This window comes from Pseudorca crassidens, chromosome 4, assembly GCF_039906515.1.
Source record: "Pseudorca crassidens isolate mPseCra1 chromosome 4, mPseCra1.hap1, whole genome shotgun sequence".
Taxonomy (NCBI): domain Eukaryota; kingdom Metazoa; phylum Chordata; class Mammalia; order Artiodactyla; family Delphinidae; genus Pseudorca; species Pseudorca crassidens.
Window position 1 is genome coordinate 147943467 of NC_090299.1, and position 27141 is coordinate 147970607.

Sequence of the window (27141 nt, forward strand, 5' to 3'; positions counted from 1 at the left end):
GAAGGTTGCTGGAAAATAAGAGATACATTTTACCTATTAAGGGAAAAATCATTTCAAAGATGCTGAGACAAGACAGTGTGGGGAATTGCTGTTGTTCATTACTGTATTCCCATCTCCTATAATGGTCCTAGTTATTAATTAATAAGCGCTCAATAAATATCTGTGGTACTCATTAACTAGCTAACTAATTCTAGAATATGCAAATCTTATACGTCAAAACCATGGTCTGGTGCACACGTTGTTAATTGATTTTGTCTGCTTGGTGCACTTGTAAGGCCAACACTCTCTTTCCTTTCCTGTAAGGTGTGACTAAGCCCTTAGCTCTCATCACAACAGATAAAAAGTAAAATCATCATTTATCTTCCAATCACTGCCACTTCCACTCTCCAGTGCAGACTTTATTTATGCAAAGGAGAATATTACTGATGTGAGAAAAAACATGCTGGTAACTTGGTCTTGGACAGGGCTGTGACCTGCCTAAAGATGGGGTAGGGCTGAGGACTGGAAAGGGCGAGGTCATTCTAATCTCTCCTGCACTGAAGCCGTGGGGCACAAGCAGGAAGCAGAGTCAGCGGACGCTCAGAGGACACTGTACTGTGTGCACCGCTACCCCCTGGCCCCGGGGTTCCTGCTTCATTCTACACCACCCTGGACGCTCTTTTCAGGCTGGAAACCTGAACCATCATCAGCACACCTGTCTCCTGGGCTGGGACTTTGCACAGTTTTTCTTCTGTGTGTCAGGCAGGTCCAGAGCTGGTCTGTGTACACTTTCCCCTCTGGGATGAGGGGCCCTCCAACCCTGGACTAGGGACCCACTTGATCTGTGGGTGCAGGGAACATAGGATGGACTCAGCCAGACCCCTGAACCTGAGGGGTGCAGGCCCCTCCACATGCCCAGGGTGCCAGAGATTGTGCCCGGGAAGAGCAGGGGAGCCCGAGGGTCTGGCATCACACCTCCGCAGGGAAGAAGCCTTTCAGATTTCAGTTCCTTATCAGTGAAGATGGGGTTAAGTGGCCTTGAGAGGATCATGAGAAGATCACAGAGGTGCAGCGGAGACCTTGTTATCACCAGGGCCAACGGTGCCTGACCTAATCAGAGCAGACCCTCCCCTCCTTTCCCCTCCCCTGCCCTCTGCTCCCTTCTGGGCAGCAGGTCTGAATACCCTCTTCCCTCACAGGACCCCATTCCCCAGGGGGAGGAGCCATGGTCTTTAGGGTGGGACCCCAATAGCTCCATCCCCCTCCTGGGGGTGTATATAAGCCCGGGTCACATCCTGGACCACACTATCTGGTGGGAGAGCAGCCTGAGGACCCGGCCCTGTGAACCAGGAAAGAACCGCAGCCCCAGATAAGTGGGGATCCAGGAGGGGGGACAACTGGGGGCTTCCTGATCCCCTGCGCTGGGCCCAGCCTAGGGATCCACCTCCAAGGGAATCCAGACTTGGGTTTGGCTTATGTAAGAACACATCCTTTATTAGGTTTCCCAGTCCCTCAGCGGGCCTCGTCCTAGGTCACCTAAATGTTGCTGAGAGCGCAGATGCCCAGTTCCTACCCTGTCCGGGGCCCAAGGATGGAGAGACTGATATCTTTTGTGACAAAAGAAGCTGGTCTGAAGCCACTGTGGGATCCCCCTCCGGGATGTCTCTGTCAGAGGCAGTTTGTGGTGTCAAACAAAATTTCAGAAACCCAGACCTGATTGAATTAGAGATGTTTATTTGGGGGTTGTTAGAACTGCAGCCCTGGAGACCCAGATGCACTTGAATTGTCATCCCCAGGCTACAAAATGGGGAAGGCTTATAATGGCAGAAAACTTTCAAGATTACATAAATTGGTTATCAAGAATTAGGATTGGAGCTGGCAAGAAGTAAAGGTGCTTGTTAAGCAAGGAAGGGTTGGCTGGGGTCGAGACGATTACATAGTTGGTGGGTGGCTGTGATAGTGAAACCGCAAGGTTGCCACTAGAGCTGTTAGCAGACACTCTTGAAAACGGCTGGTGGTGTCCTTGAGTTTGAACCATTTCCGAAAACTCAAGTTCTCAGTGATGAGGGGAGGTATTTGAAACCACAACGACAATGGCCACCTTGGTCCACTTTGATTTTTAAATGACTTTAAATCCATCACCAGTGTGTAGGTGGGGAGGAGAGTGATTAGAGCTGTGGGGCCCAGTATGAACTTGATCTTCCTCAACTTCATCACTGCCTGCTTGCAGACACAGAGTACAAGTAAGTTGCCCAAAGTCACTCAGCTCCTAAGGGAGACCAGAAACCTGGCCAGGGTTTTAGTCATTCGACAGCTTAGCCGGGGACTGAGGTGATATTTGGAGATGCCATCATGGCGGGATAACACGGAGTTGACAGTCAAGTGTGGGAGGCAGATTTCAAAAACCTGGGTAAATTTACAACAGCCAGAGTGGAGAGAGTTCCTGATCCTGTCCTTACAGCTCTGGCACATTTTGTTGGGGGAGGTGAGCCCTCATGGAGTCGGGAAGCTGGGATCAGGAGGAAGGGACAAGTGAGCTCTGAGCTGGGCAGCACAGGAGACAAGTGAGGGCTCTGCTTGTACAAAGGCGCTGGGGCCAGAGGGGGCTGAACCTGCAGGAAGAGGGCAGGAGGTTGAGCGCTGCAGAGGGCTCGGTGCTGGGGGAAGCTGGAGCTGAGGGAAGGACGCAGTTCCTGTGCAGGGAACAGCAGTCCTGCAGCAGAGGGTGTGATTAGATCCTGGCGTGGTGGGAGGAGACTGGAGGGGCCCAGCAGGTGGTGGTGGGCTGGGTGGTCAGAGGCTGGTGCAGGCACCCAGGGGAACATGTAGGGGCTTGGGCCAGGTTGTCACTGGGGACAACAGAAGGTGTGTTCTTCGACCACAGCATCCTGAGCATGGCAAGTCTGGGGTTTTGTTAGTTGAGTACCATGAGAACCTCCATGTGCCAGGCCTGCTGCTAGGCACATTTCCCCTCCTCTGTAAATCCTTTCTGAGCTGTCACAGGTCACAGGGCCATAGATGGAAGAGCCAGGATTGCAGCCCAGGCAGCCTGGCTCAGAGTCTCTGCTCGCTCACCCGACCAGGCTTCCTCTCCTTCTGGCTCCACTACCCTGTCTGTGGTCTTTTACAGAGCTCTGCCAATCAGACGAGGCACAAAGAACAATCTCTCTTGTTTTTCACACTGATGTCTCTGAATTATTAAAAATGATCTGCTTTGACTTCATAATTGGCCATCTGTTAATCTTCTTCACCCATTTTTGTATCCTGATTGTTCATTATGTTTGCTTGAATTGCTTGATATAAGCTACTTAAATGCTTGAAGCAATCATGTAGTTTTCTGATTTTCAAAACTTTGCCTCCTCAGCCAAACAGATTGAACGTATTTCTCTATAATTTATTTCTATAGTCTGTGGTTTTATGGTCACTTCTGCTTTTATTAGACATGCACATAGAAAACTGCTTAAGCCTGTAACCCTGCACCACCACCCAGATGAAGAAATAGATTGTTACCAACACCCCTAGAGCCTTCTCACCTTCCTCCCACTCACTAGCCCATCCCTCCTCCCCCAATGCGAGCACTAATGCTGAGGTCTAGCACCATGAAGTCATTTTTCCCGCACACACGATGTGTATCCTTTTGTGCCGGGCTTTTTGTCGCACCATGTTACATCTTTGAGATTCATTTCAGGTTTGGGGTGAAGAGTACTTAGTGTCCACCCAATGCTGATTAATGTCCCACTGTATGAATAGATGGTAATTCATTTACCATCTAATGTTGTGGAACTTTGGGGTTATTTCCAGTTTGGACTTGTGGAAAGTGTTCCACTGATCCTTCGTAAATGTAGTTTTGTGCAGTTTGTAGCCCTCCTAGTTTATACTCTGAATGGCTACACAGCCTGAGTGACATAACTGAGTGTATGTTCTAAGATAGTTAATAATGCAAAATAGTTTTCAAAAGTGGTTATGCCCGGGGCTTCCCTGGTGGCGCAGTGGTTGGGGGTCCGCCTGCCGATGCAGGGGGCGCAGGTTCATGCCCCAGTCCGGGAGGATCCCGCGTGCCGCGGAGCGGCTGGGCCCGTGAGCCGTGGCCACTGGGCCTGCGCATCCGGAGCCTGTGCTCCGCAACGGGAGAGGCCACAGCAGTGAGAGGCCCGCGTACCGCAAAAAAAAAGATTTGCACATGGCAAAGCATAGTGGAAAGTGATGGGGAGTGTCACCCAATTTGCCATACCCAGTAATGATTTACATAGCATTTACATTGTATGAAGTATTGTAAGTAATCTAGGGGTGATTTGAAGTATACAGGAGGATGTGCATAGGTTATAGTATGCCATTTTATATAAGGGACTTGAGATCTGTGGATTTTTTGTATCCTCGAGGGTGTTGGAACCAGTCTCCCTGCAGACACCAAGGAACGTCTGTATATATGAGAGCTCTCTCTAGTATGCATGCAACTTTGCTGTAAATCTAAAACTATGGTAAAACAACAAAGTTATTTAAATACTATATGAAAGAGCGACGCCGCGTTGGTCTGTGGCTCTTATGTGCCAGGCAGGAAACAACACACATCATGTCTGCACTTATGTTATCGGCTAGTTCTAGTGACACGACACCACTTGTTTGCAATGTGGCTGGGATCCTTGGGAGCCACCTTGCATGCAGGCTACTATATCCTTGAAAGAAAAGGAGAAAGAAAGAAGGAAGAAGGCAGCCTGTGGGGGGGTCCCAGTGTGTGGAAACCTTTCCTCCTTCGCGGCTCCCTCCCACTGGTGTAGGTCCCGTCCCTATTCTTTTGTCTCTGTTTTTTATTTTTTCTTTTGCCCTACCCAGGTACGTGGGGGGTTTCTTGCCTTTTGGGAGGTCTGAGGTCTTCTGCCAGCGTTCAGTAGGTGTTCTGTAGGAGTTGTTCCACGTGTAGATGTATTTCTGATGTATTTGTGGAGAGGAAGGTGATCTCCGCGTCTTACTCCTCCACCGTCTTGAAGGTCTTCTCTAAACCTTTTGAATTGCTGGTGGCATCAGCTTCCCCTTTTTGTTTGTTCTTTTACTATGGGATGAGTATTTGGTTTTAATTTAAATACTCTGAGATACAAAATATGACTCATTCCCTATCACAGTTCATGTCACACGAGATTCCTTAAGACAGGAACCCCGTCAGTATGATACTGAATCCTGAAAGGCTGGCCCTGCTTTGTACGGTACAGTGTAATTCAACAGGATGGGGCCAGCCTACCTGCTAGATGCTAATTAACCTAAAGAGCTCATTGTTATGCATTGAATCTCCTTTGGACCCATTGCTTTTAAGAATTACCATCGTCTTCCCTACAAGACTACTTCAGAAGTTGTCTGGCTTTTACCCTTACGCCTCCTGTGTAAAAACTGAAACTGTTCTAAATTTATCAGTGATTAGTTTCTCAGCCAAGGAATATTTTTTATGTATGTTGCTCTCTGAGGCACTTTACAGTCTTGAGCTCTGGTTGCTCCAACTTGTTTTAGCAAGTTGCTCTTCCTCTCCTTCCCCTTCCTGCATATGCCTGCAAAGGCACGCAGCAAACTTCTAATATGTAGTGTGAAACGTATATATGTATGTGTGTACGTATGGGCACACACAGGCATGTCTCTGTGCGTTTATACATATGCACACGTACATTAGCTATAAATTCATCTAAAAATGTCTATACCTCTTTCCTGCAGAAGTGAGATTTAGAGGGAGCAGGTCTATGTGTGCCATTTTGTTTTGTAAACCCTTTTTTAAAACAAAACACAACACTAAAATGTATTTACTTTCTTTGCCATTTGAAAACAACTTTTTAAAGAGAAAAGGCCAAGTTATTTTTGTTGCAGGAGAATGGGGTGAGAGAGGATGGTCATGTCCCAGGTCTCAGGTGAGTCCCTGGGACGGGCTGCCAAGTGAGGGTCCTTGGCTTCCTGTGGGAAGGAATTCAAGAGCTAGCCATATTAAGTGAAAGCAGGTTTATTTAGAGATACACACTTCATAGGTAGAATGCAGTCCATATCAGAAGGCAGGAACAGCCCTGGGAGATAAACGTTTCAAAGACAGAATGCAGTCTGTCTCAGATGGTGTGAGCAGCCCCGAAATGATATACAGTGGTTAGTTTTTATGGGCTGGATAATTTCATATCTAATAAGTAGGAGGATTATACCAACTATTCTGGGGAAGCGGGCATTTCCAGGAATTGGGACACCATCCACTTTTTGGCCTTTTATGGTCGGCCTCTGAACTGTCATGGCACCTGTGGGTGTGTCATTTTGAAACCATGCAACTCAGATTGGGACTTGGACCCCCAGGCTAGGACTTGAACCCAGCCAAAACCCAGATCAGGACTTGACCCCCTGTCTTTTAATTGAGATCACATACCTGATCTCAGGACTTAATGAAGCTTAGGTTCTTGGTGTCTTGTTGCAGAAAGAATTCAGTGAGAGACCAAGCGAAGGTAAGAAGTGGATTTATTTAGAGAGATACACATTCCATGGACAGAATGCGGTCTGTCTCAAAAGGCAAGAACAACACTAGGAGAAACACACTCCACAGACGGAGTGTGGGCCATCTCGGAAGGTGAGAGGCCCCAAAGTATGGGGTGGCTAGTTTTTATGGGCTGGGTAATTTCATAGGCTAATGAGTGGGAGGAGTATTCCAACTGTTTTGGAGAAGGGGGTGGAGATTTCCAGGAATTGGACCACCGCCCACTTTTTGAGCTTTTATGGTCAGCCTCGGAACTGTCGTGGCACCTGTGGTTGTGTCATTTAACATCTGCTAATGTATTACAATGAGCATATAATGAGGCCCAAGGTCCACTGGAAGTTAAATCTTTCACCATCTTGATGCCAAAAGCTCAGCTTTTCTGTATATCGGTGCTGAATCCAATCTCAGAGACAGAGTTTTGGGTGAAGTAGAAAAGGAGAGCTTTAGTTCTTTGTGAGGCAAAGGGGGACACAGCAGGCTCCTGCCTCGAAAAACTATGTGTCCCCACTTGGAGAGGTCAGTGAGAAGTTTTATAGTAATGGTTCAAAGGACGTGTGATCAGCTTGTGGACATTCTTCTGATTGGTTGGTGGTGAGGTAAGTAGGAGTCAGCATCATCGACCTTCAGGTTCCCTGGGGTCTACATGCTTGTGGGCAGCATACCATCATTGTTAAATTTTCCCACCTGGAGGGGGTTTCAGTATCTGCAAAACAGCTCAAAGATATTGCTGTGTGTATCCATTGATGGGAAACCAGGACCTTGCACCAAGGCTGCACTACTGTTTCTCTTGACTGTTTCTCCCTGGTCTCGCATCCCCTCCTTTCTCTAATTAACAATTGTTTGAATCTGCTGGTTGGAACTCAGGGAAGGTCATGGAGGCAGGTCATGGAGGCCCTGCTCAGTATCAATCTTGGACCTAGTTGGTTCTACCCAGTTTTTGTCATGTCCTCAACAGCTATGTCATTCTTTTAAAGGATGTACCCTATCCCATTCCCTCCTGTTTCAATTTAGCATATGCTAATGTATCACAATGAGCATATAATGAGGCTCAAAGTCTACTGGAAGTTAAATCTTCAGCCATCTTGGGCCCAGTAGGTTCTAACCAGTTTTTGTTGTATGCTCAATGGCTATGTCATTCTTATAAAGGTTGTGCCCTGCCCCCTTCCCTCCTGTCTCATTTTGATACAATTATTTTTAGAATAAAAAATATTCTGCTTAAATATGACAATAAACAAAAGAAAGAGTTTTATTTTATGCAGATACTTTTTTCTCTTTAAAAGATAAGTAAACGGAATAATTTTTAAAAGTCCTTGAAAGGAGAGGAAAGAAAATTGGGAGGAATGAAGCCAAACTTTGTTGAATTAAGTATGAGTTGTACAAACAGAGAAATACACAGATCTCTGGTTAAGTAAGCTGAAGTGGTGATCACTACACTGATCTGCCTCAGTGCAAAAAGTGAGGCCAAGGGCTAAGCAAGGAGAATGGGTGGCTTGTGCTCAAAAAGCACAAACTCCCTGATGGTTTTCCAAGAGTTTTTATAGGCAAAATTTGGGGTGAGGGCTGCAGGGTGTGTGACTTTCTCCTGTTTGCTTGGTGGTGAGGTAACAGAGCAGTGCTCCAGGAATCTACTGCTCAGCTGGAAGTTACCATCCTCCCCTTGGGTTGAGGCCTTAGTTCCTACAGAAGAACTCAAAGATAGAGTTATGTATATTCCTTCAGGAGGAACCAGGACTGTGCACCCATGGCTGCATTTTTTCTTTTTTCTTTTTTTAATAAATTTATTATTTTTTTATTATTATTATTTATTTATTTATTTTGGGCTGTGTTGGGTCTTCGTTGCTGTGTGTGGGCTTTCTCTAGTTGCGGCGAGCAGGGGCTACTTTTTATTGCCGTGCGCGGGCTTCTCGTTGCAGTGGCTTCTCTTGTTGTGGAGCATGGGCTCTAGGCATGTGGGCTTCAGTAGTTGTGGCTCGTGGGCTCAGTAGTTGTGGCTCACGGGCTCTAGAGTGCGCAGGCTTCAGTAGTTGTGGCTCACGGGTTTAGTTGCTCCACGGTACGTGGGGTCTTCCCAGACCAGGGCTCGAACCCATGTCTCCTGCATTGGCAGGTGGATTCTTAACCACTGCACCACCAGGGAAGTCCCTGCACTACTGTTTCTTGACTGTTCCTCCTTTGTTTTAGCATTCTTTCACTTCCCTGATTAGCAGCTATTTGAATCTGCCCTTTGGTACTCAGGGAAAGTCTAGGATGCTGAAGCCTTTTTTCCTACAAACAAGAAACGGGGGACACAGAAAGGATTTGTACCCAGGGAGAGCCCACAGGGTCCTGCTTGATTTCAAAGGCGTAAACCCATGAACCAGAAATTTTTCTTCATTTTTCAGTTGCAGGTCAGGAAACTATTTTTAATTTCACGTTATATAATTTGTAGCTTTAATAAATAGTTTAAAACTTCTCTTATATCCTAGTGCTTAAGAGCATATTTTGGAAGGCGCTTGGCTTTGTATTCCAAGTACTACTATTAATTTACTAGCTGTATGTAGCTAATGTTACTCTCATTTTCTTAGTTCCTGTTTCCTCATCTAAAAACGGGCAAAATGATACTTAATCCCATAAGGTTTTGGGGAAATCACTTTGCAGAGGCGGAACCCCTTCTTTTCTCCCTTCTTCTGTCCCATCCTTACTAACAAGTGCACTTTAAATTAAACCTAGATAATTAAAAAAAAAGAAAGAGGGCTCAAACCCTTTAAAAACAGAACGCCAAAAATTACAATATGAATAACAGTCATCTAAAGTCTTATCACAGGAAAAGAGAGTTTAACAGAAAACACAATTTTTAAAAACAGATTGCAAGTTTAGAACTTTTTTTCATTTTTCAAAGCTAATATTATTAAAAGATTTTTCCAAATGCTGAAAAATGAGAAATATTTTTGTTTTGGTTTACTTATAGTATTTGAACTTTTCATGACACTTGTGGCTCAGTTTATACAAGTCATATTTAGTTAAGCATAACTATATCAGTTATGAAATACAAAAGCTTCCTTCCTTTGGAAGGAAGAAAATAGTGGGCAAACTGACCTACTAACACATCATCACAGGAAACATTACATTAAAAATAGAAAAACAGAAATGGCTATATACCAAAATATTCTTTGCTCTTAACACCAAGTTAAAGACTTTGAAGAATATTATATGGCCACTTCCATAGCAACTGCCACAGAACAGTTGATATAAGGTATCATAAGAACTTGAAAAAATAGAGTAATGTGATAATCCTGAAAGTGTACAGTCAGGAGATGGTGTAGGTAGTTCTTGTGGATTCTTCGTGTACAATCAGATGACAAATTTCCAGAGGAGGTTGATAGGACTTTTCTGCAGAGCAGCTGACAGGGGCCAGAGCCTCAAATTATCAACCACACTGTCTCTTACCAAGACCCATTGGAATCCAATTATATGATTTTATAGTAGGATGAGAGCTTAGATATAAAATGAAGCTGGGGCTAGAATCCGGTGTTCTTTCCTTGATCACTCTGGCCAGGTGGAAGCCAAGAATGGAAGGTGAAATATAGATCTGGAGTTTAGGGAGTGAAGTCATTTGTTGAAGTGAGAACAAAGGGAAGAAACAGAGGGTTGGAATTCAGGCTCTAATGTGTTAAAACAAGGCTATAGTTACTGATAGGACTAGAATTACCAATTTTTATCTTTTTCCTTAGGCTCTGACATGGCTCAGCTCATCCTGTACTTATCTAAAAGCTTGATATTTTGCTCATTGTCCTTTTTCTTTTCAAAAATGATGTTAAAAATGGTGTTACTTGTCTTGACTACTGAGGTTTGGGGCACACCCTTAAATTTTGTGCCCACTTATTCTAGTACTGGCACCAGGAGAGTGAAAATGATGAAGGGACCAAAGCCCTCACTGATTTCATGGAGTTTGGAAGGGACTGAGCCAAGAAAGAAGGGATCAACATTTACGTCTCTTCTTTGGTCCACTACTCTGTATCTGCTCACTTCACTGACTCACCCATGACTCCAAATTGAGGTGGCACCGTTACTTCTGATACCCTTAGCTATCTTGATTAAACTATATAAAATTTCTTTTCCTTTGTGTTCTGAAAATGTTAGAAATTGCAAAGAACTTTTAATAGAAAAATAATAAACACCAAATCACAGAGAAGGTAAAGTTTAAAGTACACATATTTGACACTCCTCTGGTCTCACCTTTCACCTTGCCAGTGAATAAAACATGGCTCCACTGCCATGGACTTATGCTGGTGTGCCACTTTCAACGTACATGCCACTGGTTATTGAGTTTTTAAATAAATTTTGCGAGAATCTTTGCCTTTCCTCTGATAATCTTGAATTAGGTAAAAGATCTGCACTGGCAGGTATGATCAGTCTTAAATGCCCCAATGAAAAGGAACAATGGAAAAAGAGACAAGTACAGGAACATTTCTACCATGCTGTGCTCAATACTCTGAACTTACACAAGTAAGGACAACTAGACACTCAAATCACTGAGTGTTTTATTGAACAATTACTGAAGTTGTATGAGCAGAAATCTATAACCATTTAATGACGGCTGGTTTTTAACTTTTTCTGTGAAAAAGTTAGGCTTGTATTCCATGAGATGCAAAAGTGTAGGCTTGAAATCTATAACCATTTAATTACGGCTGGTTTTTAACTTTTTCTGTGAAAAAGTTAGGCTTGTATTCCATGAGATGCAAAAGTGTAGGCTTGTATTCCATGAGATGTATCTGAGCTGTATGAATCTTTTCTTTTTTTTGTACAAATTATATAAATAAGTACATATGTGTTTTCAACAAATGTAATTGTTAATAGCTATGTTTCTACTTAAATGCACTTGTGCAAAGGAATTATAATTCGTCTAGAAAACCATTCAGAGTTCCCCCCAAATATCTAATTTAAATAATGAAATAACACATATCATAAAACATCTTTTGTTTGTGTGTAAATTTAATTACAGTACTTTTATAAGCACCTTCCATCCCCCCAAAACACTGTTAACAAGTTAGCTATGAAAGGGAGACAAACTTTCATGTATCAGAATTTATATTTCAAATTCTTTATATATAAATCTCAATTTTTTATTTTGGCAAAATCGGGATTAAAGGTTTATGGCTTCTCCCACTCTAGAATGTTTACAAAGTAAAATTTCTAGTCAAGATATGAATATGTAAATCTCATATCTAGCGTTAACTTACAGTAAAATAATTAAAACTTTATGGCAGTGAGCTAACAGTCTTTGAATAAATACAAATTAGGAGCATATTTAACAACTTGAGAACAACTAATTATCAGTACAATTCAGACTGAGGATAATGTCCTTCTTTGGTAATCATATCCTTAAATTCCCTCTGAGTTTTTATTTACATGTCTCACCACCACACCCAAATAAAGCCTAGCAGAATGATGAGCACTCAGATATTGGAGACATCACTCTGCTTGAGACTTTATTGGCATAAGTGTATTTTTTTTTTTTTTTTTTTTTTTGCGGTACGCAGGCCTCTCAGTGTGTGGCCTCTCCTGTTGCCGAGCACAGGCTCCGGACGCGCAGGCTCAGCGGCCATGGCTCACGGGCCCAGCCGCTCCGCGGCACGTGGGATCTTCCCGGACCGGGGCACGAATCCATGTCCCCTGCATCGGCAGGCGGACTCTCAGCCACTGCACCACCAGGGAAGCCCAGTGTATTTTAAATTTCAATTTTAAGTTGGCCTTTCTAAGAAGCTGTCTATACAGATGAATGAAGGGCATAAAACAGAACTTCAAAAGAAATCAGACATTGGCTTCTTATGATGACATGTTGAAAAATAGGTTCAGAAATAAACATTTCAGCTGTAATATAAACTGAACTACAATTAGTATTTCAGACTTTATTTTACAACTATAAATGGATATTATTCAAAGTACGTTCATAAACATTAAAGCCTATTATATAACATTGATAGCAGTTAATAGTTTCTTTCTTAGTCTCTCTATATAAATAATCAATGAACGAATAATTTTCTCCCTATTCTGCAAAGCCAAATAGCCAATGCAACTGATTTCAGATTTAGGATTTTTTTTTACAATCACTCAAACATATAAAAAGTAATTTTAATACCTTCGGAAAATTATAAGAATATGAAAGGACAATTTTAAACTCCTACACTTTTTACTGTTAGAGAGTTCTAAGACATTAAAGAGTTTTTCTTCTTAAACCAGGTAAGAATAATAATGTGCAGAAAAAGATAAGAGAATTTTGTTATGCAAGCAAATAATTATACTTCAGACTGGAATTGCTTTTGAATTTATTTTCTCTCTAAAGAGAAACCAGAAAGAAGAGAATCGTGTGAAACTAATAAACCATCCCATTGCTTTCAAACAATTCCTTTTCATACAGAAACTTCTAATCAATCACACTATTACGTGGGTGGGTATCTTTTCCTTCACTCCTTTTCTGGTAGATCTGGAGAAGTTAGATAGAGAAGATCTAGATTTGGAAGCAAAGGAGAAAGAAACACATAATAAGAAATGCTATCCAGCAGACCAATTTACTCATGCTTAATTTCTTTTTATAGCCGATGAATTATGAAGAGTTACCACGGTTTTTCAGTGCTGAAAGCAACTTCATATTTTCTTACCTTTCAATATAAATACAGCACTGTATTTGTTTAAAAGTCTGAATATATGCTATTAAAGAGGTTTTACATTAAATTATTTTTCATCTAATAATCTTGATTTGCTCAGTGACCCACATTGGTACTCTCAACTATTTTTTTTTAATATTATGGACATTGATTTTTGATATTTATACCAGCTAGGAAGGTTATTTGGAGCAGGTTTAAGAAAGATATCAGAACCAAAATCTTACTTTGGGGTATTTTATTTAACAAACAGAATGGTCCCAGAGAAAGACAAATACTGTATGATATCACTTATATGTGGAATCTAAAAAATACAACAAACTAGTGAATATAACAGAAAAGAAACAGACTCACAGATATAGAGTACAAACTAGTGATTACCTTTAGGGACAGGGAAACGGAGAGGGGCAACATTGGGGTAGGGGATTAAGAAGTACGAACTATTATGTATAAAATAAACTACAATGATATATTGTACAACACAGGGAATATAACCAATATTTTATAACTATAAATGGAGTATAAACTTTCAAAATTGTGAATCACTATATTGCACACCTGTAACTTATGTAATATTGTCCATTAACTATACTTCAATTTTTTTAATTGTTCTGAGGATTCTTAATACTACAAGACCATTTAATAATTAGTAGTTAGCAATACATTTTAAATATATGGTAGGGAAAAATATAACTAATTTTCACTTAAGAGGATCATGGATATTTTACAGGAAGAGAATTACTGGTGCCAGGGTTTCTCTAGGCAGTATAAATTTTTTAAAAGCTTTAATAGAGATATAATTGACATATAACAACATTGTGTAAGTTTAAAGTGTAAACTTTAACTTAAGGGATCCCTTAAGTTCCAACACATTCTAACAAATCTGCACTTTTACTGCCCACTCCCGCAACATTTTTGACCTCACATTTTACATAACATCATACTTAATGGTGAAAGACTGAATGCTTTCCATCTAAGATCAGGAATAAGACAAGGATGTCTGTTCTCACCACTTCTATTCAACATTGCACCAGACTAGTTAGGGCAATTAGACAAGGAAAAGAAAAGGCATCCAGATTAGAAATGAAGAAGTAAAACTACATCTATTTGCAGATGACATGAGCTCATACATAGCAAATCCTAAGGAACCTACTAAAATCTATAAGAATTAATAATTTCATTAAGGTTATAGGATATAAGGTCGATAAGCAAAAATCAATTACAGTTCTATATATTAGCAATGAATAATTCAAAAATATAAATTAAGAAAATTCCACTTACAATAGCACCAAAAGAATAAAATATCAGGAGTAAGCTAAACAAAAGAGGTATAAAAATTGTATTCTAAAAAATTATAAAATGTTGAGATAAACTAAGTTAGATCTGATTACAGTTGACCCTTGAACAACGTGGCGATTAGGGGCACTGACCCTTCACACAGTTGAAAATCTGCGTATAACCTTACAGTTGTCCCCCTGTATCTGTGGTTCTACATCCACAGATTCAATCAACCATGGATTGTGTAGGACTGTGGCACTTACGTAGTGAAAAAAATCCACGTAAGTGGACCTACACAGTGCAAATCCATGTTGCTCAAGGGTCCATGTTCATGTATTGAAAAACATAATTGTGAAGATAGCAATACTTCCCACATTGATCTACAGATTCAAGATAATGCTATCCAAGTCACAGCTGCCACTCTGCAGAAACTGACAAGCTGATATTAAAATTCATATGGAAATTCAAGGAACCAGAATAACCAAAACAATCTTGAACTACAAAATTGGAGAACTCACACATCCTGATTTAAAAACTTGCTATAATAATGCAATCATCAATAGAATTATTATAGGATTAGTTCAAGGATTGACATTATATCAATGAAATAGAACTGAGAGTCCAGAAATAAACCCTTACATTAGTGGTCAACAGATTTTTGACTGTAGTGCCAAGGTAATTCAATGGGGGAAAGAACAGTAATTTCAACAAATTGTGCTAGAACAATTGGATATCCATATGCAAAAGAAGTTGGACTCCTTCCTCACACCATACACAAAATTTAACTCAAAACGGATCATAGACATAAAGGTAAGATACAAAACTATAAAACTTTTAGAAGAAAATATAAATGTAAATATACGTGACCTTGGATTAGTCAATGGTGTTTTAACATATAAAGTACAAGCAACCAAAGAAAAAATAGACAAACTGGACTTTAACAAAACTAAAAACTTAGGCTTCCTTGGTGGCGCAGTTGTTGAGAGTCCGCCTGCTGATGCAGGGGACACGGGTTCGTGCCCCCGTCTGGGAAGATCCCACATGCTGCGGAGCAGCTGGGCCCGTGAGCCATGGCCGCTGAGCCTGTGCGTCCAGAGGCTGTGCTCCGCAACGGGAGAGGCCACAACAATGAGAGGCCCACGTACTGCAAAAAAAAACAAAATAAAACAAAACAAAAAAAAAACTAAAAACTTTTGTTCTCAAAGGACAACACCAAGAAAGTGAAAGGACAATCAACAGAATGGAAGAAACTAATTTGCAAATCATATATCTGATGAGGGCCATGTATTCAAAATATATAAAGAATTTTTACAACTTGACAATAAAAAGACAAGTAAGTCAATTGAAAAACATGGGCAAAGGATTTGGATAGCTGTTTCTCCATAGAAGATAGACAAATGGCCAGTGGATACATGAAAAGATGCTCTACATTGTTAGTCATTAGGGAAATGTAAATCAAAATCACGAGATCCCACTTCACATGCACTAGCATGGCTATAATAACAGGTACTGGTGAGAATGTAGAGAAATTGCAACACATATATTGTTGTTAGGAATGTAAATTGCTGTAACCACTGTAGAAAATAGTTTGGCAGTTCCTCAATAAGTCAAACACAGAGTAACCATATAATGCAGCCGTTTCACTCTTGGGTATACACCCAAGAGAACTGAAAAGATGTTCAAACAAAAACTCGTACATGAACGTTCAGAACAGAATTATTCTTCCCTCCTTTAGACAACGAATCATCCCAAATTGAGGAGGTGGACTTTAGAGCAAGATTTATGATTTTTTCCCCTTTTCCTCTTTTTGTGAGTGTGTATGTGTATGCTTCTGTATGAGATTTTGTCTGTATAGCTTTGCTTCCACCATTTGTCCTAAGGCCCTATACATCCGTTTTTGTTTTTTAATTTTTTTCTTAATAATTATTTTTAATTTAATAACTTTATTATATTTTACTCTATTTTATTTTACTTTATCTTCTTTCTTTCTTTTTTTCTTCCTTCCCTCCTTCCCTCCTTCCTTCCTTCCTTCCTTCCTCCCACCATCCCTCCCAGAATTATTCTTAATAGCCAAATAGCCGTGGTGGCTTACTCCCTTGCCATAGCGAGCTCTGAATAAATAGGCTTTGCTTGTTCTCACTGAGATGATCTTCCTTTTTTTCTGCAGAGTATTACCACTCCGCGTGAAGAGGGAACGGAGGCCAAAGGAATGGCTGAAACGGAGCAGGAGAGAGTAGAGAAACTCCGCCGTGCAAGTCTTTCCAGGTAAGATGACACCTGCCTAGGAGCCAGAGAGTCAGCTGAGAATTTAGCAGAAAAGTATAAGTGTGGTATCCTGGAATTTAAGGGAAGGGAGTTTTGCAGATTGAGTGTAGTCAGTTGCTAAATTCTGCTGAGAAATCAGAGGGGAAACTAAGCAAATGAAGATGATTGACGTTATTTTAAAGAAGGCGTAAGATTAGAGTAGGTTAAAATGTGCATGGAAAATAATGAATTGGAGACGAGGAGTACAGAAGACTCATTCGAGAGCCTGGACTAAGGAGTGTGTGCGTGTGTTGTTTTACTACGTAGCCTAACCAGCGTTTAAACCTCACCTCCATGTTGACATGACGATCCAGCGGGCAGAGAGCATGAAGACAGTGTGAAAGCGGCAGTTTGAGATTCCTGAGAAAGTGGGAAGAGAAGGGATCCATGGAGCAACGGTCAGACCTTCCATGAAACCCAGAAGAAGAGGAGGGTCGGGGTGGGCAGAGTAGGAGGGGGATTAGATGGGAGTCTTGTTTTGTACTTGGAGGCTGAGGGATATACCATGTGATGACTTCTCTTTTCTCTGTGATATGAGGCAAGGCCATCTGCCTGAAGATTAGGGCCTAAAATTTGAGGTGAATAGAAGAAGTTAGAAGCAGTTATTGTAGAGCGCAAGGCAGCAAGTTGACCACAGATATGTAGGTTTGCTGTACAGTTTGGGATCCGATGAAGAATTTGAAGCATTTCCAGTCTGACTTATGTATTCTCCAGCAGCAATAACATACCTGTTTGAAGACTTCAGGTTCCTTCCAGAACAATGAGATGAAAACAGAGCAGCAGGAAAACGTGTAATACTGGCAGCGATTATGGAACTAATGTATTATACAGTCTTAGCAGGAGAAAGGGACCAGTCAAGGGTCAATGCTCTGGAAGGCCTGATGGGGTTAGAATAGTGGCAGTGGCTGACCCAAGCTCTAGGCATGACCACAGGTGTGCAGGGCCAAGACCAGTGAAGGAGGCCTTGGGAAAGCCTGTCTATTCTACCTATTTCTCTTCTCTAATAGAATTTTAACAAAGCAAAGCAGAAGACATGTGGTTTGCATTATTAGTTTGTTTATAAATATTCTGAGTGGTAACAGGTAAGCTCTCAAGGATTTTAATTATAAATTAGCAATATTCTGAGGAATTGTAGATACACTGACAAGATTTTTAATGTTTCTGGTGAAAATTGCTAATAATTTTGTTAAGATCAGGAAAGTTTAGAATTCATCTCACATTTTGATATTGTTGGTAGTGTGGAGAGAATTGTGGCATTCAATATCACACATCACTATTAAAAAAAAATACATCCAAAAGTGGAATGTATTGAAGGAGTTAATGATAAGTGATTTTGTTTTTCTCAAGTCACTTAAAAAATATTATCTTGTTATTGTCTAAGAATAATATATTTTTCAAATACATTACTGCTATGCAATAATAAAGTTTACCTATATCACTAGGTCACTAATTGAATACATAATTGAGAACAAACAAAAAATTTATGCTACAAAGAAATCTTAGATTCCTAAACATGTTAGACAACAGCTACCTTAACTAAGTATCTGCAAAAAGAATTATTACACACTTTGTAATGATAAATCAGTTTCCAAAGTGAAGAATACTCTGAAATTTGGCTTTAGTCCATCATATACATATTTTGCATAGGGGAATGTACATGTATTATAATAATATATATGTAAAACCTAGCTGTATATTTAAATATTCAGTATGTTATATTGTATATATTATCATAAAGGCATCAGGGTCTTTATAAAAAAGTTTTATTTCATCGGTAAATTAGGAACATTAGGGATTTTCTCTGACATGGTCTTCGGACACTAGACTATGATTAACTGAGAAAACAGTAATTTTCTATATTTTATTTAGTCTTGAGCAAGACGTCCTACAGATACTATAGTCCATGCAAGAATCCCCTATACTTCAAGCTGCTCTCCGCTATTCACACACTATAAAGGTTTATAGGCTAAAGTTTAGGGGCCAAGTCTTATCTTCAAGGAGCTCACATTCCAGTACTGGTAAAATTTGATGAAATAAAGTAGAATATATGATAAATGACTTTAAAAACCTACTGATAAAAATGCAGTGACTGTTGAGAGTGGAACATTATTTTAAGCTCTTTGGATGAGGGTGGGCCTCATATAGGAAATGGAGTTGGAAGAGAACCCTGGGGGAGAGGCAGGGTTTGCACTTGGTGAGATGAGCGAGGAAGAGTTCAGTCTGGCAGCTAATATCAGGAAATAAAGCTGAAAATGCGTGTTGGGGCCTGACGGTAGTACCTCTTAAATGCTAAGACAATAAATATTGATAAAAGTTTCGTTTCATTTCTTTGAGCAAAATTGTTGGAGTGTCTGCTGTATCCCAGGCACTTTTTTCAGCTGAAGATAGGAAGATAAATAAATGCAACCCAATGATGAGAGTCTAGCTAAGCTACCCCATGGTGTTGCTGCCAGGCATGCATTTTGTGTGGGGCTTTACACTGACACCAGCGCTTCCCACAAACGAAGCACATGCCCCGGAGAGCAGTGCAAGGTCACAAGCAAACAGAAGTTCCTGACGTGAAGCCCCAGCAGCCCTTGTGATCAACAGTCTCCCTGTCTCCCAGGGCCTAGTTACCTTATGTGCCCCTTAGGTAAGACCCCCTGGGGCTTACCAAAACCATGCTCTTTGGGTCTGAATTGACTTATCAGGCCCTTGCCCAGGAATCCAAAGGACTCCACCACAGACCCTACTAAAGGCACGTGTGTCCCCCAGGTCCCCTCTCTCTGTCTGCACTCTGCCTTGGCCTCCCCATGTGGCCCCTTGAGGCATGCCCGGTGCTTCCTCCAGGACTGTAATAAACTTCTCTATTTCAACATATCTGTGGTCAGGTGTTGCAGTAAGGCTCACTATTCTGTACTCTGTGCTCCACTTAACAAATGTTAATTTAACAAAGTCAGAACACCCACACTCTGCCTTCAGAGAATTTCTAGTGTGTGGAGGGAGGTAGGGAGGAGTCCAGTCAGTTAACACATTATTACAGGGCAGTGAGTCGGGTATTTTGACAGAAGTATATGCAAACGGGGCTGAGAGCAAAAAGTGGGCATCTAATAAAATCTGTAGGGGTATCAAAACCAGGGAAGGTGTCTTGAAGGACGACTTGATAGTGAGGAAAAGAGTAAGTAGGCAGAAGTGTAGCTTGAGGAAGGGCAAGAGGTGAAGAATGGACTGACTTTAAAGCCATGTTAATAATTCTAGCTACTACCTGTTTAGCGCTTACTATGTGCTAGGTACAGTTACGATAAGGTACATACCATTACATTACCAGCTCCATTTTCCAGGTCTGGAAGTGAAAGGAGGCTTAGAAGAGATAAGTGACTTACCAGAGATCACCAGTGGGTGAGCTGTGTGGCCAGAGCTAGAACCTAGGCAGTCCTGTCTTAACTCTTATCCACTCTGAGAAAGGGCAGGGGAGAAGAGGTGCTGCCGCAGAGGTACCCTTTGTAATGTGTCCTTTGTTAAATTATGGGAGTTCTCATTGTCCTGAAGGCTACAGAGACAGTTAAGGATTTTAATCAAGGTGTGACATGATTGGATTTACAGTTTAAAAAGATCAGATGATAAAACAAAAAATGGATTTTCCAGAAGAGACCTGGAGGCTGGAGTGATCAGTTAAGGTGTGGCAGTCATGTCGGAGAGATATAACAGGCACTGAAATAGTAGTAAAGAGATGAAAAGGAGGAAGCAGGTTGTCAGGTAGAAATGACAGGCTGAGGAACCGAACAGAACTGGACACTAGGGCACTCTGCTCAGAAGTTTAGGTTGGGACAGTACCACGTTACGTTTCACAGCACAGTGCCTAATACACAGTAAATTTGAGAACACAGGGGACATATTTGAGTGGAAGGAATTAAAGAATTTACTTTTAGCTATTCATTCAGTCGCTCATCAAATATTTCTGAAGAGCTGATGACCAAAGCAAAGTTCCTGTTCTCATGAAACTTACATTCTAATGAAGAGAGGAAGATGCTAAACAAACAACAGAGTAAATACATGTTATGTTTCATGGCATTACGTATTATGGAGAAAAACAATCCAGGAAAAGGAAAATTGGAAATATCTTGGGCAGGTTGAAGAATTGCTTTAAGACTTTATTTTGGTACTGCTTTTTTACATAAAGGATCATCAGGGAAGTCCTTCCTGATGACACGCATGGTATTGGAACAGAGAGCTGAGTTACAGGAATAGCTGTGCAGAAGCCATGGTGGAGATCTGCATGTGCACTGTGGCCATGGGCTTCAAGTATCTGCAGGGCAGCTGAGGTGATTCCAGGTAGGCAGTTGGACACCCTGTACAGGTCCTGAAAGGAATAGTGATTTATTCCAGAGATGGTCAGAAGGGAGCAGGGTATCTTTGAAACCAAGGAAAATTCATTCTACAACTTGACCCACGGAGACAGCTGATGTGTTCACTGAATTCGAGAAGAAGGAAGTCACTAGGAACCTTTCCCAGAATGCAGTGGGAACAGTGCATTGAAAATACATGGGAGGAAAGGAAGTAGCCACTTTTCAAGAAATTGGGCTGTGCAGAGAAGAACCTGAGCTGGTCACTAGAGAGCACTATGGGGCCAAGGGTGCACCTTCTTTCTTTTTCTTTTTTTTTTTTTTAAAGATGAAATAGATCAGTTTTGACATATTGAACATGCTAGGGAAGAAAGGCAGTAATTGTTGGATCAAGGTTCCTGAGGTGTGGAGAGATGAACCATAACCAAGAAAGGAATCTCCTAATGAAAGACTAGGAGGGGAAAACAGAAGACGCTGCAGATGTAGATGTTTGTAGTTTGAGGGCAAGGTCTGGTTTTGAAGCTTGATTACCTCCATTTTCGATGGGAAGAGGAATCATCTCTTGCTGTGAGTTGGATAAGGAGGTTAAAAAGTTTAAGGAAACTGGAGGTCATTAAAGTCTTGAAATAGAACTGAATGGGAATCAGAGGTGCTTAAAAGTAAGAAGAGTTCTTTGCAGAGAGCGCCATTAAAGTTGGAGGTGAAGTGCTCCCCTAAAGTGGAGATTCTGCACTGAAGGCAGAGTTGGCTTTCGGATAAGACAAAGAGGCAGAATAGAGTGAGAAGGGCCAGGACAACAGGACAGTTGCATAGAGTTTGGAGGCAGAGCAGAGATTTGGTCAGGGGTGGGGGGAATCATGACTTAAAGGGCGTAGGAGTAAGGCAGACAGTATGGAGGCTTGTTGTCTGGGTGTGGAGAAAGCACACAGAGACCCAACGTCGGAGTGGAATGAAATAATACAACTGAATCTATATACTAAACAGACTCACAGGCATAGAAGACAAACTTACGGTTACCAAGTGGACAAGTGAGGGCTATGGGGATTACCAGATACAACTACGATATACATAACATAGGTAAGCAACAAGGACCTACTGTATAGCTCAAGGAGCTACCTTCAATAGCTTGTAATAACCTACAGTGGGAAAAAATCTGAAAATTATATAACTGAATCACTTGGCTATACACCTAAAACTAACACAATATTGTAAATCAACTATACTTCTACAAAACAATTCTTTTTAAAAAGGCAGAAAATAGAGAAGTAGAAGTATTTACATTTGAATGGTAATCAAGGGTCTCAATTTTAAAAGGTAACTTCACCAAAAATATTTCATAGCCATTACCTCTGGGAAAGGAAAATGGGCAACAGAGGAGGGTGGAAGACTTTTACTTTTGACTTTACAGTATTCTTCCAGACTGTTAGAAAAAAATGTTGTACCATGAACATGTATTATAACTATTATTAAAAAGCTAGAAAGAGTATGTGTTAACGGAGTGTGTCGTTACCTAGAGCACATATTTATCGATAAAATCAGGGCTGTAGTGAGATGATACTGTTGGAAGGGGACCTCATCAGAGTCCCCACCTCAAAGACCCTACCTCATTTCCACATCAACCTATAAGCTCAGATTTCCTGACACCCTTCTTTTGCTTTCCTTCACTCTAATTCACTTAGGGCTGAAGGTAACGCCAAAATATTTGTGAGAAAAAAAAGTATTAGAAAATAAACTTTATATGGCAAGATTTTCTATTTAATTATCTCAACAGTTAGGAAATCTCACTGAGGATCTTTGAGGGGGACTCTGTGAGAAGGAAAAATTGACGGAGTAAATGTAATCGGGCTTTCCCATCAAGTGAGCTGAAAGTCTAAACCACTCTAAAAGGTTAATCTGTAAAACTTCAAAGTCAAATGTTTACCTTACCTATCCCTTTACAGTCTTCCTTGACCCTAACTGAATGAAGTCAAGACATGTGATTTTATCTAAAGCACGTAGAAAACAGAGGGGGACAAATGAAGAGAGAGATTCAGCCTCAGAGTTCCACTACTTATGTCTATAGTGCCTTTATCTAGTAGTCAAAGTACCTTTGTTGCAAGACATATAAAAAAGATGCAAGTATTTAGGGCAGTGAGAATCATGCTATCAAACTTGAATATAGCACTTAGAGCACTGGTTGACCAAGCTCTTGGGAAATTATCTTTTTTTTTTAATTTTTAAGAAAATTTTATTGAAGTATAGTTGATTTATAATGTTTTAATTTCTGCTGTACAGCAAAGTGATTCCGTTATACATATATTTTTTTTCATGTTCTTTTCTAGATGGTTGATCACTGGATATTAAATATAGTTCCCTGTGGGGAAATTAACGTTTTTCTTTCAGTGGCTCTTATACTAATGCTGGATTCCAAAATGTGACTTTTACACATTCTTCAAAGAACTGTAGCTGGAATGTAGGACTAGTCTAAACACTGAGAAAATGGATGCTGTAACCTGAGCAGTTCTTTAAAAGGATTACCCAACTTTTGTAAAGGATTGCTATTATTAAATAGTTTATATGGCTTCGACTTACGTTTCCCTTTGGTTTACAAATTTGCTTTATAGGTCAAAATTTTCCTTAACTTTCACAATTCAAATTTCACTACTCTATCTTGTTTGCTTACAGCCCTAGTTTTTATGGCAGGTGTTTGGTGGAGAAAGCCAATATAACCTGTGGCTGACTAAGGGCTTTTGTCTGCATTTGTGAGGCATCCTTTCCTGCATATGCAGGAATTCCCTTGCTACTGTGAAATGCCTCTTCGTTATCTGTGGAGGAGTGCTGGAAAAATCATGAACTTCTCCACTCCTCCTAAGCACAGATTTTACCGTTATTTATACGAGAGACTGAAATTCATTATCGACATACACCAAAGGATTTTTTAACATATAAGACACTTCTAAAGCATGTTTTAGTCCCCATTAATTGGCTTCTCAAGAACTTCCTCTTGTATCTTTCTGGATTTCTCCACCAAATTTCTTTTTCATATTTTGATAGCAAAGAGTAATTTGTTACAGATGCAGGCGTAGAGAACTTGGGTTTTTGTCTCAGTCCTCTTGGTAAATGCTTGTTACTGAACTGCTCTTCGTTTATTTAATATCCCACTACAGGGTCTTCACTGGTTTGAAAAGCGTGTATTAAACACCAGGCAGAGCAATCATTCTTTTCCCTGGATGCATAGTGCCATAAATGCTCCAGTCCACAGGCCAAATGAATAGGCTAATTGAGCAACTGCCTGTGTTATGTTAACCAGCTGAGGGATATTTCTATGACTTTTTTTTAAAGGAAGCTATATTTCATGTGAATTAAAGAGCTTAAAATAATTACAATGGAATGTCAAGCTTCTTATTTTTTAGTGTGAAGTAACAAACTTGGGCGGTGTTTGATGTTAACTGATTCAAGCAGTATTACTGGTGATGGCGGTAGTGTAAAATCAGGAACAAAATTCCATTCAGAATTTATCCTTAAAGATGCAACCATCATGACCAATTCTATTAGTGAAGCTGGAAAGCTGCCATGTCATTAATATTAAGTTGATTTTATATATGAAAAGAAATATTTTCAGGAAGAATAAATTACTAAGTGTTGAGGCTAATACATCATCCACTTGGTGGTGTTGGGCAAACGTGTGCGAATGCTTTCAAGCGTAGAGTGGTGTGAATGGGAAACGTGCTTATTCTGGACAGCATAGGGAGCTAGTCAGAGATTTTCAAAACATGTGTTTCAAGATACCTTTATAATTAATTACATTCTCCTCGTGCCTGATTTTTTTAATTATGAAAAATTTCAAACACACACAATGGTATTAATCCCCATGTAACTATCACTCAGGTTCAACAATTATCAGATTTTCCTACATTTTCCTCCTCCATCCCATTAAATGATTAAAGCCATTCCCAAACACCATTTCATTTCACTGTTAGTATGCAAACCATTAGTATGCATTCCTTAAACTGACATCACTCTAAAGCCATTTAAGCATTCTCAGGTATATGTAATCTGGAACATTGCCTAAATGTAGTAAAACTCTTTCCATCAGAAATACCTCAGGGGAAGGGCACTCGTGAATGCAGAGGCATACATCTCCTCTGAAGGCAGTTGTACCTGTGCAATTTTCTTCTCATTGCCAAATTAGCTGGAAAAAAAAAAAAAAGAGGAAAATATCAGGGGCATTTACAGAAAATTAGTTGTTTAATCTGAAGACTGAGGGAATACTTTCGATCCAGATTATACTGTGATTATTTGTTCTCTGTTCAGATGTGATTGTGATATAAAAAATTAATGGGATGCAAATTCAGGATGGATATTCCTAACAGTTCATTGTTGATGGTGGGATTTAATAGTAAAATTCTTCTCCTACATGACTTCTTTCTAAATGTTTCTAGACTTCTTAGTTTACGTAGTGAATTAATCACAAATATTTTACAAGACTGTTGTCCAAGTTGCTCTGTATTTTGAGAGGAGAAACAATTTGAATAGCAATTGCTATAAACAGTAAGAAGGGATCAGCTGCTTTCTGAATCGCTAACTTGAAACTTTTTTCTTATTTATGTAAAGAGGTCAGACCAGGAAACGTCATTTGAAATAGTCTCAGTGATCAAACTTCTAACTAAAAGGCAGAGACTGAATGTTTAACCAGTTATGCACCATTTTCTGTTGTAAATGGAGAAGTATATTATCAAGGGAATAATCTAACATGTTTAGATATAAATGGTGTCACCTTTCTATTTAAATTTAGGTTGGCTTTTTCCTTAGAAAACTTTCTAATTTTTTTTTTCTTTTTTACTTGGCAGCGCTTTGAAATCTTAGATATTTGGTTCTGAAGTAAAAGCACTTTAAAATAACTTTGTTTACTAAATCCCTGTTAGTTAAGAACAACATGACTGATACAATCCTTGAAAAATGTGTCAAGTAAATTAATATTATTTATCTTGACCACACATATTTTTGACTTTTTTTGGCTCTGTAAGCACAATAATACTAAAATGGCACTTTTTAAAGTGACACATCTAACTATATATCTAGAAATAACAGCTCTCTTTTTACTTATAAGGACACCATATCTATGATAGCTTTGGGATCAATTTTCTTCGAATTTAGAAAAATAGTGGTCAAATATTTATCATCATTCTAAAATCCAGCTACTTTTTAAATATCCAAATAACAGACCTAACGGGATAGATAACATACTTCTGAAATCCTACACACTCACCCCCAAGCACACCTACGCGATTTTCGACAGAGACACAGTCATGCTCAGAGGCCCGTTCACACAAACAGGCACGAAAACAAGTCACTCGGTACAAATCCATCCAAGTCCTACCTGGTCTCTGTCCGGGGGTAAGTAGAAGACTCATCATAAAAACAAGAAACAGAAAAAAGAATTGTTGCAATCTCATTTTTCTGCCACACTACGGTGGAGCAAAAGCGCGCAAGGTAAACCCAACAGTCTTTGAACAGTCTCTGCGGTATCTGTGTGGCGCTCCTCACATTCTGAGGACAAACCTCAGAGCACAGCCAGCTGCGTTTTCCAGAAAGGTTAATGATCCCTGCAGATAAGGTTACTGGTGCTGTTTTGCGGTCGGAGCCCCTCGGCCCCAGACCCCTCCTCCCGCCCCGGCCACACCCCTTGATTTCCATAAGTAAATATTGGTGAAATAAACCAGTCAAGCGTCCTGTGACTTGGGTGGAAATGTCCGCCGCCGACTCCGAGGAGAGGCGGACTGCGCCCAGAGCAGGGTGTGGAGAGTGTGTAGAACCACACACTGGCCGGGCTCCCTCCCTCACCATTTACATCTGTTTACACTTTGCATTGTGCACATCGGTGTCACATGCAGAAACCCAGAGGAATGACAGGAAGTCTCTTGTCCCTTTCAGAAGGAAATCTGAAGCTCTAACTTAGACTGCCAAATGCTTTGTGGCGGAACATGTGCTGAAATGCTTTCTCTTTTCCAAACCTACTGCAAAGTGGTGCCTGTTTGCCCCAAATCTCTAAATTGCTTAATCTATGTGGGTTTACATCAATAAACATTCCTGGGATTTAGAATGTTCTGAAATTAATCTGAAAAATGTTCATCTTTTTTATTTTGTAAAGTGC

General features: G+C 40.5%; 1 protein-coding gene and 1 long non-coding RNA gene across 5 annotated transcripts in view; one reads left to right on the plus strand and one right to left on the minus strand.

The window, feature by feature from the left end:
* LOC137224063 (uncharacterized) overlaps positions 1–27141 on the plus strand; it is a 164443-nt gene that overhangs the window by 14509 nt on the left and 122793 nt on the right. The window contains exons 4-6 of one of the 3 annotated variants that reach the window (XR_010943204.1): positions 16550–16647; positions 16954–20997; positions 23330–26461. This is a non-coding gene — a long non-coding RNA (uncharacterized lncRNA). Of the gene's footprint in view, positions 1–16549; positions 16648–16953; positions 22086–23329; positions 26462–27141 lie in introns of those variants that run through there. The other 2 variants (XR_010943203.1, XR_010943205.1) reach the window with 2 other exon arrangements.
* Positions 11411–26616, minus strand: APELA (apelin receptor early endogenous ligand). Of its 2 annotated transcripts, none has more exons than XM_067737020.1 (3): positions 26368–26611; positions 25090–25179; positions 11411–12950 (listed from the first exon to the last, which is right to left on the minus strand). In XM_067737020.1, the coding sequence occupies exons 1-2, from the start codon at positions 26441–26443 to the stop codon at positions 25091–25093; spliced, it is 165 nt and encodes a 54-aa protein (XP_067593121.1). In that variant the 5' UTR covers positions 26444–26611; the 3' UTR covers positions 11411–12950; position 25090. The 2 variants fall into 2 exon arrangements, with proteins under 2 accessions (XP_067593121.1, XP_067593122.1); XM_067737021.1 differs by lacking the exon at positions 11411–12950 and adding an exon at positions 20892–21025 and having other exon boundaries at positions 26368–26616.